At 44.1% G+C, this 19,567-nt stretch overlaps 1 protein-coding gene across 1 annotated transcript in view; it reads right to left on the reverse strand.

The window, feature by feature from the left end:
- ADAM12 (ADAM metallopeptidase domain 12) overlaps positions 1 to 19,567 on the reverse strand; it is a 179,249-nt gene that overhangs the window by 21,809 nt on the left and 137,873 nt on the right. Inside the window, exons 12-14 of the mRNA XM_010001877.1 lie at positions 10,499 to 10,676; positions 5,814 to 5,903; positions 3,853 to 4,048 (exon numbers count right to left, since the gene is read on the reverse strand). Coding sequence (XP_010000179.1) covers positions 3,853 to 4,048; positions 5,814 to 5,903; positions 10,499 to 10,676 — 464 coding nt within the window. The remainder of the gene's footprint in view (positions 1 to 3,852; positions 4,049 to 5,813; positions 5,904 to 10,498; positions 10,677 to 19,567) is intronic.

Consider the following 19,567-nt stretch of genomic DNA (forward strand, 5'->3'; position numbering starts at 1 on the left):
ATTTCAAAATTAAGTTCTCAACGTTTTCTCAAGAATTATATAAAAAGTAAAATAAAATGCTGTGTTTATGGGTGTGGAGGGGAAAAATAAAAACAAACCTCGAGTAACCAACTGGAGTTGTGTAGCTCAGAGTGTAACAACAAGCACCACAAACAACTGTATAAATAAATATAAGCATAAAAATACAGTTCTCTGCCATGTGGTTTTGCACCTGGGTTTTATATCTCATCACATTTGTTTTACTACACTGATGATGCAAAGCAAACTCTCCACCAGCTCCACTTGGCCTCCCTCTTCACCTTGGTGGCCCCTGTTGGTAAATCTGTGCAAGACTGAGATGGGGTTGAGCTGGTTTTGGGACCTCTGAGAGCATGGCTTGATGCCTTTTGCACCTCCAAGAGAAAAAGTCTGGCCATACACCTGTGGTGCTGAAACCAGGTTGGTTTTACTGGATTCAAGTCTTTACAGTGCTCAGACAAATGAGTGGCTTTGCAGAAGACAACCAGCCATGGTTTGGTCACCGAGGTGGGAAGCCCATTGGTTCTGCCTGGAGGGTTGTACCAGTGACAGGCCTTTGTAACTCAGATTGACATGAAAATGAAGATTGTTCCTGTCTAAACAAAACTACCATGTCTAGGCAACAGATTTAACTATGTTCTGATGATGAAGTCAGTGCCTGCCTTTGGCTCCCACCAGTCATTGCTTTGTGGTCTCTCAGGGAAATGCAGGAAAGCACACTAATAAACATCTCCTCTCCTTCCCTAAAGAATAATTTGCTTGTACATGCTGAAAAAGCCACGAGTCTGAAGCTGAGAATCTTCTACCCCTTGGTAATCAATAATTTCTCTCTCGTAAAGAGCTCTCTCCGTGTATCTAGTTGCTGCCAGATGAAGCAACAGAGTAGCAGACATTACACAGATTAATTACTATCTCAGTCATGCTACTACCAATAGGTCAGTTCAGTGGAATTTGGTATTTTTGAATATGAAACAAAAAAGGTCATGAGCATGTTGCTGCTTAAAGAGGAATAATACATTAAGGTCAGAGAAAGAGTAGAGAAATTTGTGTGTTCTGAGAATGAACTTGGTCTTTAGGAGGAATTTATGGCTATTTTTGGACGCTGTCCCCAGGTACCTCTCCCTTCTTTCACTCCAAACTTTCCCTGCTATGGCAGACAAAGAACAGCAAAAAGTATTCCTCCATTTGATTGGAATTTATCTGTGGAAAGCTACAAAAAAACCCCAAGGAAATGCCACTACTTCTTTCTGGAAACAGGTTCCTACTGCCCAGCCTCATGTTAACAAGCCCTGACAGTGCTCATCATTTTTGTTTAACTAGATCTAAAAATATGAAGATTGACAATTATCATCGGGCTACTAGACATCTGTAACCTGACAAATAAAGATACATATACAAGAGAAGACAGTGATAAGGAACTCAATATACTGAATATTATTTTAAGGACAGTTACTGTGTTTTGTTCTGGGAGGAAGAGAAAAGGAATTAATGTAAATGAACTGTTCTCTCTTTCTGGCACTGACTTTTTTGAAAACCCACACAACTACTCCTTCACTCCACTCCAACACACACAGTTAAAAACAGTTTTAATAAATTGCAAGAATCTAGTAAAAGGTTCAGATGTATCTTTTTGATATGGTGCCCAGAGGCAGTACCCTGGAATGTTAAGTCTCTTTTTGCTACAGTGAAGGCTGGAAGGAAAGGGTTTGGTTTTTTTTTGTGTCCCATGATATTTTTCCAGCTGTGTAGCCCACCCAGCCCTCCTCCCATCCCACCCTGCCCCTGCCAGCTCATACTCCAACCAGAGGTGATCCAGTGGTGGATATTTACATCCCTAGTCTTTAAATCCAGAAGACAGGCCTTGGTTTTTGCTTGAAGCCTATCTACAAAACTGGTTTTGAGGTTGATTTCACTGGCATTATTTCTAATTTATCCTTCCAAGAATGTGGTCAGAATCAAGCCTTTCAGTTCAGGTTTGGTAATGCCCCGTCCTCCCTTTCAAAATCTTTATCCCTGAGGATTCCCAAGACAAATAGGGGGGTTCCAGTTAGAATCTGCTTGAGCTCTGCTCTGAACAAAGTCATTTCATCATGAGCAGACCCTCACTGCCTTGACCACTGGGGGCTCCATGCACAGCAGTGCCCAGACTGAACAGTCTCAAGAAGGAAGGCAAGAAAGAAATGGGGGAGCCCGGGGGGGTTTGGAGAATGTGCTGTGTTAGGAAAGAGACCTGGCAAGGGAGCTGCAGCAATTCAGCTCCCTGACCTTTAGCTGCATTTTTCTCAGGGGCTGAAGTTATTAACAGTCCAACTGAGTAACTTTCCACGCTATGGGAAACTGGTTCAGAAGGAGATTTTTGCTTTATACAAGAGAAAATGTCTGTGTATCCAGGGGATTAAAAATCCCAGTATGACTAAGACTGGAGGCTATAATTGTACATGCCTATATGAGCTCATATTAACTCTACGACAGGAGTGGGATTCAGAGGAGTGTATCAGATGCTTGGTTTGCTCTGTGTGGGGAGTTTAATTTTGAACTGGAACTCCTCTAACGTGTTCTTATACCCTCATGACCAAGCTAACCTGCTCTCTGAATCAGTGGCATTGTTTCTTGAGCTCCTTTACTGCTCTTTAAAACAAAAATTGCCCATGGCCCAAGTCCCTGTGAAGATAACTTTCTTCAGCAGCCTCCTGGGGAAGGTTTTGACCAAGGGAAACAGTTGTGTGTTGTTATATTGATACACAAGTTTTGGAACAGAGTTAAAGGCAGAGAGATTCTGAATTGAAAGAGGCAAAAAGAGCTGAAAAAGTTAGATTAAAAGAAATAATTAAAGCTATTTCTAAATACTTCTTCAGGAGAGGTAAGAAGTGCTTTTCCCATGTGCCAGAAAGGGTAAGTGAGATGCTGAAGGAGACCTGACTGTCCCCAGGATGCAGGAGGCATCACCAAAATGCTGAGCTAGTACTTGGATTTCAGTGAGAGAGTCACAGGACATGACAGAAAGGTGAATGGCTTTCCCAGCATATCATCTGTTTTGGGTGACCCAAGAACTCACCCTCTTAGATTTTTGCAAAAAGTAAGTAAATTCCTGTGGGACAATAAAACCTCTTGGTGCTGGAGTGGGGCCTGTGCTAAGAGGCAGTGTTGGGAGGCAGGCTGGCAGGGTAACACCAATTAACAAAATACACATAATGATACAAAAATGTTTGGTTAATGCCAAACCCTGACCTCTGTTATGGAACGTAGACAGCCATATATATTTTGTAGATGAGCAACTGAGAGCACAGAAGGAAGCTTTTCACCCACATGAAAAGATCACAGAATCCTCATGGTTTGAAAGGACCTAGGAGATCACTGAGTCCAACCATCAACTCAAAAAAAACCCCAACCCAAACAAACACAGCCACACACACTCCATCAGAAAATGCCCACAAAAAACCAAACCAACCCAAAAGCCAACAACAACAAACACCAACCCTGCCCACCTGGGCACACTCCTGGGTGCAGTGTAACCTGTCGAGGGCACTCAGCACTTTGTAGGGTGACATCAGGCCACACCAACATCAGCACTGAGTGATTTGTCTAAGTTCACATCTCCATTTGCAGCAAAATGAACCCGGCTACTGTTGCTCTCTACCTCCTGCTGCAAGAAGTGAACACGACAGCAAATCAGGGGAAGCAGTGAATCACAGGATGATTCCCTCATGATTCAGCTCATCCGTTCCAGCGAAGAATAGACACAGATTTGGCTGGATAACACTCCTCCAAACGCCTCTCTGGTGGCAGGTGCCTGTTCTCAAAGCCTGTCTCTCCTGAGCAAGATGGGAGGCTCACCTTGGCCCCAGAGGGTGATGCACTGCTGCTCGTGGGTCTGGCAGATGCCATTGTAGCAGTAGCCATCCACCCCGTGGCAGGCGTGCCCGTCGTGCAGGTACACGTTGGCCGGGCAGTGAGGGCTGGAGCCCGTGCAGAACTCGGGCAGGTCACAGGAATTGCTCGACTCTCTGCAAGAAATCCCCGCTGGTTTTAACTGCAAAACAAAACAAAGCCCCTTAACAAAGCCCTGTCATTCCAAGCCGTGAGAGTCAGGCAGAGGTGTAACCCATGGAGAGCCCCTCCAACAGCTTTTCCCACTGGCTCTGTCCCAGCTGAACCCAGAGGACAGGCAGTAGGAGGATTATGCAGCTCTTTAAGTACATTTATTTGACACAGGTTGAAGGGTTTGGCAAGAAGTAGGGGGTGGGGGGCAAACTGAAGTCACAGCTGCAAACGTGGCTCAGGCCAGGAGCTAAATCCAGCCTTTCTTTAGTTTTCAAACAGCCACCAAAGTTTGCAGCGTGCCTCCTGCAGTCACAGCTGAACAGAGGCACAGGCAGTTTGCAAAGGGTGCCCTGACCCCAAGTCAGGGAAGAAACCTTTTCTTCCAGAGGGCTTTAACAGCCCAGCAGTGACCTGGGCAGCCAGCCTGTCATGTCACCTTATGGTACATGTGATGGCTTATGAAGCCACCAACCCGCCTGCCTCTGGAGTCAGTTCCCTGACAGCTTCCTGGGATGGAGGTGCATTTCCTCAGGGAAACCTCATTGTGTCACAGGCCTCAAGATCTTCTTCACCTTAATTCTACAACTAGCCCATGTAACTGCTACTGTCCTGAACTCTCTGCATAACTACATTTTTTTGGAGGTGGAACTAGTAGGCAATGGTGCAACTGGGACTTTTTACAAGGGCTTGTAGCAATAGGACAAGGGGTAATGGCTTTAGACTGGAAGATGGTAGACTTAGATGAGATATTAGGAAGAAATTATTCGCTGTGAGGGTGGTGAGACCCTGGCCCAGGTTGCCCAGGGAAGCTGTGGCTGCCCCATCCCTGGCAGTGTTCAAGGTCAGGTTGGATGGGGCTTGGAGCAACCTGGGCTGGTGGGAAGTGTCCCTGCCCATGCAGGGGGTTGGAACTGGATGAGCTTTAAGGTCCCTTCCAACCCAAACCAGTCTGGGATTCTATGATTTCATTAATATGCCAACCTGAACATTCACTTATCAACAGCACCCACAAAAGATGGGTGTGCTCTGGGAGCAGCACTGGACTGGAATTGCAGCACCACCGTGCCTTTGGTAAAAAGCAAAAAGACATGAAGATTGATTTGGCTCCACAGCAGCTGCTAGCTGTTTCAATAGCTTGCTGCTGCTCCTGAACTTGTAGGCAGATGGTTGCCACAGACAATGGAAACTTGCTGAATGCTTTATTAGCCCATATGTAAGGGATGGTCTGAGAAACTAAGACAGTAAATGCCTGAGGCAAGTTGGCTTTTTATAGAACATTAGGAGTCCACACAAGCTGATGATCTGTCAATAAAGATACATTTGCTGTTGACAGAATTAATATTTTAAGAGTCTTCCCATAAAAAGAGGGTCCTGCATTTAATGACTGCCAGAGCACAGCACCCATAGGAGCAGGAAAAAATAAAATCTAAGCATTAAACAGTTCATGCAAAAGAGGAGGTTTTGCATGAGCAAGTGAAGTGGCAACAACCAGCACAGACACCACCAAAAAGGTCTGTTGAGCTGCTCTAAACTGCTACAGTTGGAGGATTCTTTAAGTTGTTTCACATGTCTTAATGCTTGCAGGTACTAACTGGTGTGTTCTCCACCCTCTGTTGGGAACCTTAGGGGTTGGAAGGGACCTGGAAAGATCATCTAGTCCAACCCCCCTGCCAGACGAGGATCCCCTAGAGCACATCAGACAGGAGGAGGGCTCCTGCCCACCCCACAGAGCTGAAGCCTTGGTGGGGGCTCACCTGGCAGTCCTGGCAGCAGAGCCCGTGCGCGCACACGGCTCCCGGGCTGAAGGTGCAGGTCGTGGCGTTGCAGCAGCGGTTCGTGCACTCCTGAGGGGAGGGGGGAATCAGAGCAGACAAGGTTCAGTCACAAGGAGCTGGGGATCAGGAAGGCTGCCTAAAGCTCCGCCAAGAAAAGCTGAGCATGAAGGAATGAAGGGTGCATGAAGTGGTGCAACTCGATCCAAACGGTCTTGTCGGTCCTTAGACTCAACAAGCGAAGGGGATTATAGTAAAACCAGAGAAGCCACTGAGGAAGGCTGGATTATTCCAGCTGTGGATCACATCCCAAATATCACAGACCACCCCCATCTGCTGATACCAACCCTGCTTTTTGTTTCCTTGAAAGCCAGTGGCCTGATTCCACTGTCTCCAGTGAGGACCCAGCACCACGACTGCAGCTCTGGTTTGTGAGGGCTTCTCAGCAGGCTGTGGAACTGCACTGGTGCCTGTCCCAGAGGGAGATGATGACCCCCTTCCATGGCATCTCTTCTCAAGGTACAGCAGTAATAGAGCTTTGTGAAATGAAACGAGTATCAATTGCAACTGATACCTCCCAGTTTCACCCCTAGGGATTAGGTGGTGGCATGTGTGGGCTTTTGCAAACTTTATTCTCAGTAGAATGAGCTAGCAAGGAGTTTCAGAAAATAATGGATTTGTTTTTCCAAGATTACATTCACAAGCTGCAAGTTACATCAGCTGTGCTGGAGTCTCATCTCTCAAACAAGAACAGCAGCAGATAAAATTGCTCTTCAGCTGTGCTAAGTCAGTTTGACTTAACAAGGGATCACTAACAATACAGGAAACACAGGAAAAATAAGTGGGTTAGAATGATGTTCACAGCCTCTTCTTACTTTATTGGCTTTTGTAAAGCTTTCTAACTGGAAGATGGGGCTACCACTGCACTCACAAATAAAGAGCAAAATGACTCTCAGCATTTCTCTTTTCTTAGATAGTACCTGCCTGACTGTACAAGCTCAAGCTGCTACTCTGAAGCAGGGGAGCAACTTCCTGCACCACGTTTTGGTCCCTCTGGAAGGCAGCAGGCTATGCAAATACCTCTGTGCAGCTGCTGGATTTAAGCAGTAACATTTCTCTGCCATGGAGCACATTTTATAAACTGCCCTCAACAGCAATCTGAGAAGAGCAGAGTGGAGGAAAGCAATATCACTCCTTAATTAAGATACTTCTGGAACTGGCAGCTCCTGTACCCCATCATCTGGCCCTGCAGCAGCCACAGAAAGCAATCAGCATTCCACAGGCAGACTGGGATAAAGACACAGCCCTTCAAATGGTGTTCCTGCAGCCCTCCAAATTCCCAATTGCTCACTCACTTCTTGCTCATGGTAGGGAAGGAGCTTGGGTAAATAGGTTTTGTGTCTGGGCTATTAAATTGTCAGGAATGGTTTTAACATAAACAGGCAAGCAAACAAGCTGCCACCTGAAATGGCTGCTGTGTTATAGTTTATTATTCTTAGTTATTATTAGTAACAACAGCAATGATGGGAGTTGGGTTTCTTGGGGTAGGTGTCCTGGGCTCATCAGAGCTTCTCAAACAGACTAATACAGCAGCAATTCTGACATCACCTACACAACGCCAGATACTGTAGACAGAACACCTTCTTTTCAACCCTTCTTTTGTAAGAACACAAGACAGACCACACTGGATCAGCCCATAACCCTTCTAGCCTCGTGTCCCCCTGACAGCAGCCAGCAGAAAATGCTGGGGGACCAGAATCTGACCACACATACAGGATACCTGCCCAGTCTCCTGGCTCTCTCTCAGCTCCACCAGCATTTGCAGCATCTGTAAGACTCAGCAGAAAGGAACACCTGAGGAATGGGCCTGTTCTGGGGAGGAGCTCCTTCTGCTTGTTTGAAACCTGGCATCTTCTAACTTCATCTGCACTGTTCCTGTTGAGGGGCAATCACTCCCTGCTCACTCCCTCCACTTCACTCATGATTTTGTCACCTTCTGTCATGTTTTCCTTCATTGCCTTCTTTTCCAGCCAGGGCTCTTTCAAAACTTTGAACTTCCTTACTGCTTTTCTTCCAACCCTTTTCATTCTGCTTGATCCTCCATGAGATGGGGGAGGGGGAGGAGAAAGCTGCACATGCCATTTGAGATGCAGCACGCTGCAGATTTATGGAGCCCTACTGGTGCTTTGTTTTGTTTTCCTATTTCTTCCCTAGTAATTTCTAACAGCCCATTTACCTTCTAGACCACTCTCGAGCACTGAGCTGACATTTTCATGAGACTATTTATTGCAATATGAAGTCTTGTTCCTCTATGGTCAGAGTTAGCTCAAAGTCCATCATCTTCTGGGTGATGTTTGGAATGTGCATACTCCATACTGAATCCCATTTGTCAGCTTAATGCCCAGTCCAGCTGTCTCAGAGGGTTTCTCTGCAGTTCTTCACAGCCAGCTTTCATCTCTACCATCCTAATATCATCAGCAAATTCAAGCCCATTCCTCTTCCCAGGCTGTTTATGAACATGCTGAATGGTGTAGTCCCCAGGACACATGTCATGGATACATCACAGCAGATCCCTTCCACTACATAAAATGGGTGATTTATGCATGGTTGTATTTCCTGTCTTTTAACCCAATTTTTGCCCATGTAATATTCTCTCATCATACAGCTGCTTGGTCTCCTAAAGAGGCTTTGTTCTAAAGCCTCTCTGAGCTCCCACCAGGCTGCACTAACAGCATTGTCCCTTTCCAGCCACTTGCTCAGTTCTTCAGACACTGATAGGTTTGTTAGACAAGATTTCCTGGCACAAAACTGTGTTGATTCACCCCTGGCATGGCACAGCCACTCTGGCACTAGCTCCTCATTACATTTGGAAGCAATTTGACTTCTGATTTACCAGTTCAGAGTTTTCTCACCTCCCTTGCAGCCCATCATAAAACTGGCCATGTTTGTCACCTTTCAGGTCTCAGGGATTTTTAATTATTTTTCTTTTTCCTTCTCCCATCTTTCCACCTGTAATGTACATTAACCTTCCTTCCAGAGACACTGTAGCATGTCATGAAGTTTTGGTAGTATAACCCAAAATGAAGTCAGAGCTTAACTGGTAATATCCCTGGTCAGGTAATATCAGGTCACTCTTGGCCTGGTGGTGGGTGTTTCCTAGGTGGCCTGGTCAGTGTTTCCAGAGTTGCTTGAAGGGTTGGAGACCTGATAGTTTAGTTAGAATAAAGGCAAAATATCCCAACCAACCACCTACATCTGCATCTTCAGATTGATATTTAATTCTGATCACTGATAAAATTGAACCTGCATCTGTTACTGTAGAGCTTCCCATAACATTATTGCAACACTGCTGACAAACCTCAGCACCTACCAGTGACTGGGCACTGAATTACTGACTCATCCAACAGGCTTTCTGCTACCACTCAGATGACAGAAGTAAATTCCAAATGAATTTAATTTAATTAATTAAGTGAGCCCAAGCTGCAGTTTTCCAATACATAATTAAACTGGAAAAACACAGGAAGAGGAGGCAAATCAAGCCACTGCTTGCTGACATTAAGTGGCTTTGACTTGAAAAGGTATTGCTAACATTCAAAAGTGAAAATGAGAGAGATAACTGGGTTAGGAAGACATTTGCAAGCTGCTTGCACTCTATTGACTTTAAACAAGAAGATAAGGCTGCTTCCTCCAACCTTGTTACCCTGAAGAATGAGTGAACTGTCAGGAAATCCTTATGGCTTGTGTAAATCCAATCTACTGCGTAGACAGGATACAGCAATATCTTGCTCTTTTAACTGCCCCCATCTATTTTGTCTGCAGAACCATATTTATCACAGGAAACAAACCCTCATCTGCTGACGTATTTAATTCAGATAGTCTGAGAGCAGCTCAACATGGCCAACGAGCATGGGAAGCCAAAGGGGTAAGGATACAGGCTCAGATATTATTTGACCCTCAGGTTTTGCCTGTCTCCTCCTGATCTGGGCAGTCCTCTGATACCTTCACTAAACCAAATGGAATGAGTTTTGAAGCAGTAGCAATTTTTTGGGAGGCAGTAAAGGTGATTTCTGTCAGGCAAGCAATTGCCAGTGGCAAAGAAAAATCTTGTAGTCAAGGAGGGAAAGGTCTTGTACCTGAAAACTGAAATTGGCTGCACTGAAAAAACACCTGGGTAACATGAATATTTATATAACTATTTATATTTGTATTATTTGCATTTGCATTTCTATTTATATAAATATATGAGTGGCTTCTCATATATGGAAATAAACCTTCATTTAACACACGGTATCTTGAGAAATGTGAGCAGTGTTAACAAATTTCTGTTGAGTTTAGCTTGTTATCTAGAAAAGGAATTCCTATTGTTAGGAACATGACAGTTAGTTGTGGTCAGTCTGTTGAACAAGCCCTGAGGGGGTTTGGTCTCTACTGGTGAATCCAGCACATTCTTAACTAAAGCCCTGCCTGGATTTTAGCAACTCAAGTCAAGAAGAAATTTCTCACATTTCTGAGGACTCTGAGGTTTAAGCTGATAAGAGAAGCTGTGAAGGGAAAGTTTTGTTTCACACCATGTAGTGTCAAACCTGCCAAACCAATTCAGATTTGTCTCTCCTGGTAAAACCATGAGGGGGGAGGAGGGGAACAGAGGTCCTCAGGGGGTGTCTCACCTCAGGCTCCCCACAGTCACACTCCTCTCCATCTTCCACGTAGCCATTCCCACACTTCTGCCCACCAAAGGACTCCTTGACTTCAGGCAAGTTAAACAGACACATTCCCACTCCTTTTTCCAGGCTGTTTTCCAGGTCCTTTCTACTGCAGCTACTGAATACCATGGGAAATGGATAGCTAGAAGAAAAAGACATGGAGACAAAAAAAGCAGAGGGAGCATTATCAGATGAAAACATCTCTCTCCTGTCATGCTGGTGAACTTTGAGCACATCTGTGCACTAAGAAGATGACTGTGCTATTTTATTTTTTTTTTAACCCTTTAGCACAGGACTGGGAAACATCAATTCACTGTGAAATTGTGCTATTGTGGATTTTCTGACTATAAGTAAAGGAATTTCCATCATTTTCACTTACATTTGTAGCTTCTGTTAAGACTGGAAGTGTTCACATTTGGAATGGCTTTAACTAGAAGAGTAGAGGTTGATGTTTGACATTAGGAAGAAATTCTTTGCTGTGAGGGTGGCCCAGGTTGCCCAGAGAAGCTGTGGCTGCCCCATCCCTGGCAGTGTTGAAGGGCAGGTTGGATGGGGCTTGGAGCAGCCTGGGCTGGTGGGAGGTGTCCCTGCCCATGGCAGGGAGGTTGGAACAGGATGGTCTTTAAGGTCCCTTCCAACCCAAACCATCCTATGGTTCTATGATATTCCATGAATACCTTTTCCCTCTTTTGCATAGGTACTTATTGAGCAAATTTTGATCACGAGCCTAAAGAGATACTGGGCTTGCAAGGAGGATTCCTGCATTCCTGAAAAACATCCTAATCCTTCTTGGAAAACTCAACCTCAACTGGCAAATTCTTTCCTCTTGCTGCAACTTCTTGCTCTTTCCAGAGAAAAAAAAAACCAGACAAACAACACAAAACAACCAACAGCAACAACAAAGAAAATCACTGGGTTACTTGAGAAGAACCTGCTTCTGCAAGTCACCAGTCAAGCTTGGGAACTGCATGATTAAAGCAAATACAGTTTTTATGTTAAATCAGGATGGTTGTAAAGACACTCCTGAAAATCCCCATAATTTGAAATGACAGAGCTGAGAGCAGGATTTGGCCCTGCTGCTCAGATACTCAGCAGCTTTGATTTCTTTTGAAAACACATGGACAGTGTTATCCATCTATCCAGTGCAACGCAAATATCCAGGTAAAAAAAAAAACAGGTAATTTTGGAGGGCTTAATTCCATTTTCACTGATGAACATTGGCAGCTACATTCCAAACAGGAGACAAAGTGGCACCTGGGTCTGGCCATCAGTGTCATCATGCCCTAGAGTCTGTCCCCTCTCCACACAGGGATGTGCACATGGATGAAAACCAGATCACAAACCAGCATCTCCCCTAGGACTCGGTACCCTGGTCACTGCTACACGATGGCCCAGCACTAATTCAACATCATGGTAGCACAGGGAGCCAACCTGGGCTTTGGTCACTAAATGCCCACATGTTCTTAGGGCATAATCTTTACAGAAAAGAAAGATAATAGATGGAAGTTCTGCACTGCTGAGCTTCAGACCTCGATGAATCTGCTGTTGTCTCTAACATCCTGAAATGAAAAGTTGTTTTGTGAATGATGGTGCCTAAAGGTATATAAAAAGAGATAATTTCTATTAAAAAAAATAAAATGTTGGACAACTAGAAATGCAGTAGAGCTTCCCCTGCTGGTATAAGGAGGTTAATCAGGATCTTATGCTACCTTACAGAACTGAATTTATTTAGTGTCTATTTAAAATTACCCCTTTTCCAGATTCTTTGGCCATGAAACAGCCAACTCATTGGAAAAGAACATGCATGTGACTCTGAAGAGGAAAGTAATTTCTCTGCATCACTGTAGGGCTTGTCTAGTTAAACTGAGCAGTTCTGTGATTCACTAACATAGGACTTCAGAAGGTGAATAGGCATCTCCACTTCTAAAGCTGATTTCTGGAAAATATTAATGCTCAGGCAAAATGACAGAGTTTAAGATAAATAAAGGAAGTTCAGAATAGCACGAGCTGGGAGTCAGGCTGCTTGCTGCAGCTCTGGGCCCCAAGGGAGAACAGGGAAGGTGCTCAGAGTAATGGGACAGAAAACAAAGGCACTTGGGAAACCTCCTATGACCATTTTATCTGGAGAAATTTGAGATGTTCTTAAAAAGACACCACGAAATCCTGTCCTACTCTTAGTCTGATTGGAAAAAAACCCACAACAACACAAAACTTGGTGTGCATGAACAGAACAAGTAGATGGATGTGCACTGCTATCAAACAGCAGAAAGACTTCAGGAAACTCAGATAGATCTGACTGATAAATCCTGTACAAATACATGAGTGCTCGGATCAGACATGATCCTCACATCAAAGTGTGAATAAATGAATACTGCATCATCCAGGCAAGATCCTTCCCTTTGGTGACAGATTCACTTTGACATCCACTGAGATGAAGACAGGGAGACACACAAACCTCACACAGACTGAAATCAATTTAGGAACACAAATAATGCCTTTTTCCCTGTGCCATATGTCTCAGCCACCCAGGGAGCATGAGAACAGCTCACCAGTCAAAACTATTGATATTTTAGGGCTGTCCCTTTGTATCCACAAATGCTCAGCATCATTGGCAGGAATGTGAGATGTATCTGTCCATCACCAGGAGAACAGAATCCTCACTCTCTACCAGAGGTGAAATAATGTCATTGGTAATGAATGAGGTTTGTGTTTTCCCTCCAGAGGAACTTCAAGCTGTTTCCTATTTTGAACTAAGAGATCCATTCATCTTCTGGCTTTTCCTGCTCTTGACACTGATTTCCTCAGCTGACATCAGTGCAGCACATGTTACTTGACGGAATTTTCTCAAAATACTTTGTCTTTGCTAAGTATGCCCAAAATAAAGCAATAGGAACCCAGAGATGAGCCCAACAAGTGGGAGCAGAGAGCAGCTGAGGGGTAACCACACCACGCAAGAGAAGATCCCACATCAATCGATGCCAGTCGTTATTGTTTCATTAGAAACATAATTGATCCTTAATACCATGTTATTCTGACACACAACCATTCCACATTTTTGTTTGTTTTTTTTTTTTTACCAAAAAGAACCCCATGTAACAGCCACGGCATTTGATCACTGTGATTTTAGGCTACATTTTGGCTGTCTTTGCAATTTAAAAGCTGTTTTATCAGAAGCATGAAATCCCTGGCAGACAGGATGGGAAGCTAGAGATAGCAGATGTCAGTAGCACTAGGCACAATGGTGAAGTGAAGCTGGAGCTTGTAAAAAATGACAAAGTCATGGTCAATTGGAGGATACTCATCTTCTGAACAAATGCAGCAAGCTCTTAAGAGGCTTCAGACCTCACCTGGAAGGACTATCTTTGGGTGGGAAAAGGTTGTGGCGTCTCCACAGTAGAGTCCATCCTTGACATGTCTCCAAGATTTCACTAATATGTTAAATAGAGATATTTGTGCTTTTGTTGGTTGCTCAGACACTTTTCCCATCGAAAAAGCCCTCAGCTACCAGCTGATAAGGTGAACCTTACACACCTTCTATAAGGAAAACCTTCCAGAGGTAAAATATTAATTAGCAATTAACATATTCCATTATCCTGCACTCAAGACATTTTCTTGTACAGACCATTATTGTTCTGTGTTTAGGAAGAGAAAGGAAACTTTAACTCAACCTAATTCCTATTCTGAGATGCTGAAGAGCCTCCACATTTTCTACCACTGTTTGAAGCTCTAGGATTAATACACAGATACAGATCCTTTTGTCAAACCATTCTGGCTGTGGGTGCAACTCCACAGAACTCAAATCACCAGCACTACATAAGTCTCTTCAGTGGGTTTAGAGCAAGGAGAATAATTTCAGAGTCTTGCTACCCCTCTTGAATCCCCAACATTCCTCAGTGTCTCCTTGGAACTTAAAAGATGCACTGAATCTCAGGCAACGGAAATCCTAGTTCCCAGCAAAAATAGCTTTGCCTGTTCCTCCAAGTGAGAGCTTCCCAGCAGCAAGAGGATGCCTGGTAATTGATTCCCTTAGAAACAGAGTCTTGTCTTGCCCCATTCATTTGTATTTCAAGCACTCAAGCCATTCAAATGCCGTTTCCTCTCTGCAGTTGTGCATTTAGCCTGTACTAGATGGCTCCTTTCATTAAATAACGGAAGTAGCATCATCACCATGTCAAGTCACTTTTAAGAACACAGAATTCTTTGTGCCAGCACCTCCCTGTGTAGCCTTTTATTTGCATTAATTATAAAAATCAATTTCACAGAATCACAGAATTGCTGGAGTGGGAAGGGACCTCTAGAGATCATCTAGTCCAACTCTCCCACTGAAGTAGGAGCTCTGCAGTTGAGAGGCATTCCCCTCCCAATGGGCTGAGTACAAGAGAGTACAAGCACAGGGAAAGAGTCACTGTCAGAAATTGATGGTTGTAAGAGATCAGAGAACCAAAACATTCAGGAGGAACCAAGTGGCTACCAATGGCTGCAGGGTAAAGCAGCAGATCAGCTGCAGTCCCAGCAATGCTCCTGCCTGGTGTGCCATGGTCTCTATTGCTGTCTTTCCAATTGCTCCATAAAGAAGATACCTGGAGAGTCATTGCCTTGGGTTACAGGAGATCTGTGCCCCATTCCAAACCCTACCACTGCATTTCCTTTGGGAAACCCATTGGAAGGGAAACTCCCTTGGTTCCTCCAAACCACTTCTATCTACAGCATTAAGCATCTAAACATCTAGTATGTTGGATTCACCTCCTCCATGTTCATCCACCATAGACCACAACACATGTTGCTGTTTCTCAAGAAGCATCATCACTGAGGCAGTAACATCACCAACGTTCTGGCAACTCTCTAGACATTGCAGGGGAGGATAAACTGCAGGTTCACAGTATCTTGAGAAACAGTATTTTTATGATGATGATGGTGATCACTGTCTAATCTCAGAGATTTTTCTCGTTCAAGAGCTCTAGCACTTCTACCAAGTAACTGCCTTGTTCTCTCAGGAATGCTGGTACATACACACACACACATTACATGTACATATAAAGGATATCTCTATTTATAGGGTTCATTTATTCCAGTTCATATCACAAGCTGATTATTCAGCACTCTGGCAATGTTTATTCAGAGCCTTTTACCAAAAGGCCCTGAAGTGTTTACAGTTATTCTCTCAATTAAAATGCACAGCAGCCCCCCAAGAGCTCTAGTAAGTACCACCAGGCCTTCCTCCCTGAGGTAAGGTGATAACTGAAGATTATATTAATTTTAAGAGGGTATTTTTTATTTTCTTGAGCATACCTAGTGAAACAACCATTGACAAGCCCATCTCCAAATTGCAGAAAACTGGGGCTGGGCTTTGCGCAGAATGCTTGAAAAATCTGAAAGGCCTGAGAGGCCAAATCTGGAAATAGCTCTGGCATCAGCCCTGCCTTTTAGGAGCATGAAGGTGCTCAAGGCCAAGCAGGAAGGTGAGTCCCAGCCCCCTGAGTCACAAATGTCTCTGATCAGCACCTGAATTTCCAACATTTTCCATGACAATGCCTTGTCTGACCTGAACATCCCCACATCTCTTTGTGTCTGTTTCAATCTTTAGGGCCCTTTGAGATGCACAAATATGAATACTCAACTCTCCTTAGTCTCTAAAATTCTTGATTTTTGGCTGCACTGTGGCCCACTTAGAACTGGAGGGGAAGAGAGCAGCTCAGATCCTTTTCCTGGAGGCAGAAGGTGGGAGTTGGAGCTCCTTCTTGTTCACTCCACAGAATGACTTATTCACAAATGTGCAGGTTTTCTGCTGCATTTCCCATTCTTACATAGGAACCTAAAAATAGCTTTTTATGAACTTAAAACATAGAGATAGGATTGCTTTTGTTAATGCAGGTACATGTGATTTTTCTGAAAACATCATCAGCAGGGAGTAACACAAGAATAAACATCTAGAAAGTAGAAGCTCAAGCAACATGAATGTTTCTAGACCCAGTGAGGTGCTGATTTCAAGGAACTGTGACAATTTCCCAGCCTCTTCTAACTCCTGATCCAACTGACATAATTCTTTCCCATTAAAAAGCACCCCTCTTGGTTTTAACCTTCTAGATATTATTACTGTTCTCCATCTCTTGAAAACAACTTTTTTTTATGGTCTCCTAAGAGATATGAACCTACTAGAATAAAACTGAATTTGCTTTCAGATGTCATTTTCTGACACTTCAGCTCTTTTGTACAGGATGTATGTTAATGAATTGGGAAGCATAAAGAACCTCACAGAAGGTGATTAATGTTTAAAGCAGAAGAGAAAATAGAGTTTTTCTTTCATATTGAAATGGGTGTTCACATGCTACAGATGCCTTCCTGTATCAAGTTCTGTCATCACACATCATTTCATACGCCCCATGTTTTAATAGCAATAGTTTAAAATTAGACAACTGCCATCATATGTAAAGGCTTTTTAATCTGTCATTTCAACTATATCTTCACTTGTAAATACTTTTGAAGGAGAAAGACACAAATGCAGTTTTAAAGTAGGTCCCACAAGGTATCTGCAGATTCTCTCCCACCTAAAGCTTTGGCCAATGGCAAACACCCAGGAGAAATGGTGGGAGGGGGGAACCCAGAGCACCCTTTGGGCTCCTGGAAGATGGTCAAGCCCTTGCAAGCAGCACGTGATAGAGCTTTGCAAAAAGGCTCTGGTCCCAGAACTGGTGGGACACACCTTTTTCAGCAGTGTTGGAGGGATCTAGCTAAAAATGTAGAGTGGTTTTGTATCAAGTATTGAAATGGGAAGTTTGCTTCAAAAGGCAGTAGATGTCTGACAACTCATACTTATTTTTCTAGACCATTTTTCACTCTCTTGCTCATCTTTTATAGTTTTAATCCCTAGAGCATCAATAAAGTAGAGCACGGAATTGGGCCAAGCAGTTAGACATGACATCAAAGCTCTTGCTGCCTGAGCTCATGGTCAGTGATTTAAAAACAAGCCCAGATTTCTCCTACAGCTTTTGCCATGTTCACTACACAGTACTTTTCACACTTCCAATAAATAACTGTGAATATGTCACACTAGTGGCTAATTGAATTGCTGTGCAGTGGCAGTGGCTTGTGGTGCAACAATTAAATTTCCAGGGTTATTGAAAGGAAAGTCTTTCCAAGCAGACGTTTAAACCTCCCACACAAAGGCTTTAGGTTCATTTTAATTTAGCCCTGGGGACAGTGCAGATTCCCAGAATGTATTCAAGTAATCTCACTTCAGGTGAGAGGGTTGGGTTGTCATATCCCCAGCTGAGACTTGACCTCTCCCATTCCACCAAAGGTGAACATTTAACTACCTGAAATATTCAGGGAGCTGATTTATACCAGTGAGCGTGGGACCCCGGGGCAGAAGCAGCGATGAGACAAACAGCTGGATGGCTCAGGGAAAGACTTTCTGCAAAGGAGCTACACTTACTGGTTTAAACAGTATCCACAGCCATGTCTTGATATTTCTGCAGTCACAAAATTGCCAAATAAAACATTATTAGCACTTACTTTTGCTTTGGCAGATGTATGGCCAGAGAAGTCTTTTCTCGCGGAGATGCTGGTCGTGACTTTCTGACCTGGGTTCAGGGGGTGAAGCAAAACTAACCCAGCTGATCAGTCCTGACAGGCCTCCTGACTGCATGCTGCAGTTATCTGCACTGCAAAAACTCGCTGGGAATTGCACTCAGACAACTGCTCTTCCTGTTGGAAACCAGACAGCCAAGGAAAGTAGCTATAATCAGCTTGAATTTGCCTCTGGCCTGTCTTTTGCTCTGTTTCCTTTTAGACCACTACCTCATTAATAACATTTTGCTGGATTGCTGAGACTTCAGGTTGCACAATCTACAGCTTAGAATTGGAGGTTTATCCAGTGCTGACTACAGTAAAAGGAAAGAAGCAAGACAGAGCAGAGGGAGGGATGAGAAGGGCAGGTCAGGCCTGGTCCCAGGCTAAGGAGAAGCAGGACAGTGGGTGAACCACGTTGCCAGCAATGGGGCACACTGTAGATAAGAAACATTAAAACCAGAAGTGTTTACTTTTGTCACATAAAACACAACATCTTCAGCACGTGACAAGCACATAAAGACAAAGGATCCATCCCATGGCTCAAAAGACCTTGCTGAAGATCAGATTCCTGGTTAGATAAAGGCTCTGTTGCTGCATTGTGGTGACACCTCCTTTAGTTCCCAATGTGATTTTGGTTTTAGGCATCTACGTTCTGATTTCCTCCTTTGAACAACCCTGGAAATGTTATTTCCATTTGGGAACTCAGCTTTGAGAGGAGCACTTTACAGAGAGCACGTGTGGGTAAGGGGGAAGAAGCCAATAATTTTTCAAAACCCAAAGCAGAACAAACAAAAGAGAGCATCAAACCCAGATTCAGAAAATCAACCCATGGTATTTATTGATGGACGTTTCCCCCTCTCACCAGCACAAGCTCCTGTCCTACCCACGTGTATCTTAAACACAACTCAATGCACTGCTCCCTAAAGAACAAAAACATCATTCCTGGCCATGCCCCCAGCTGGTGGGGTTGGCATGACCACCTTGGTGTGGAGACCTGCCACACTGGGGACACTTGGGCTCAGCAGGTGGGTTTGGGCAAGGATGAGCCTGGATACCAGGTGAGCAGACCAAACAAGACAGCAAGTTCAGGGAAGAGGATAAACCCTACATGGAGACACCTAGGCCAGGGAGGAGAGATCTGAGAAGCAGCCCTCTGGGAAGAGCAGTGGCAGAAGCATCATGAGAACAAAGCTCAAGGAGATGCCAGTCAGTGGTAGAGAAAAGTGGCTGAGCCCTGCAAGAAGCTGGGAAGACCATAAACCTGGGGGCCAGGCTCATACTGATTTCATTTAACATCTGTCCTACCTAGTCTCTTAATAAATCAGGTCTCCAAGCCTTGGCAGCAGCATGGCTCTTTCTTGTGGCTGGCTGGGTTGGGGTTTTTTTGCCTTTTAGAAGATTCGGAGGAAAGAGAAGGGAGGCATTAACAGTGCTAGAATCAGGCTGTATTCTCCCAGCATTTCC

The sequence above is a fragment of the Chaetura pelagica genome, unplaced genomic scaffold, assembly GCF_000747805.2.
Source record: "Chaetura pelagica isolate M959 unplaced genomic scaffold, ChaPel_1.0 scaffold477, whole genome shotgun sequence".
Classification (NCBI taxonomy): Eukaryota; Metazoa; Chordata; class Aves; order Apodiformes; family Apodidae; genus Chaetura; species Chaetura pelagica.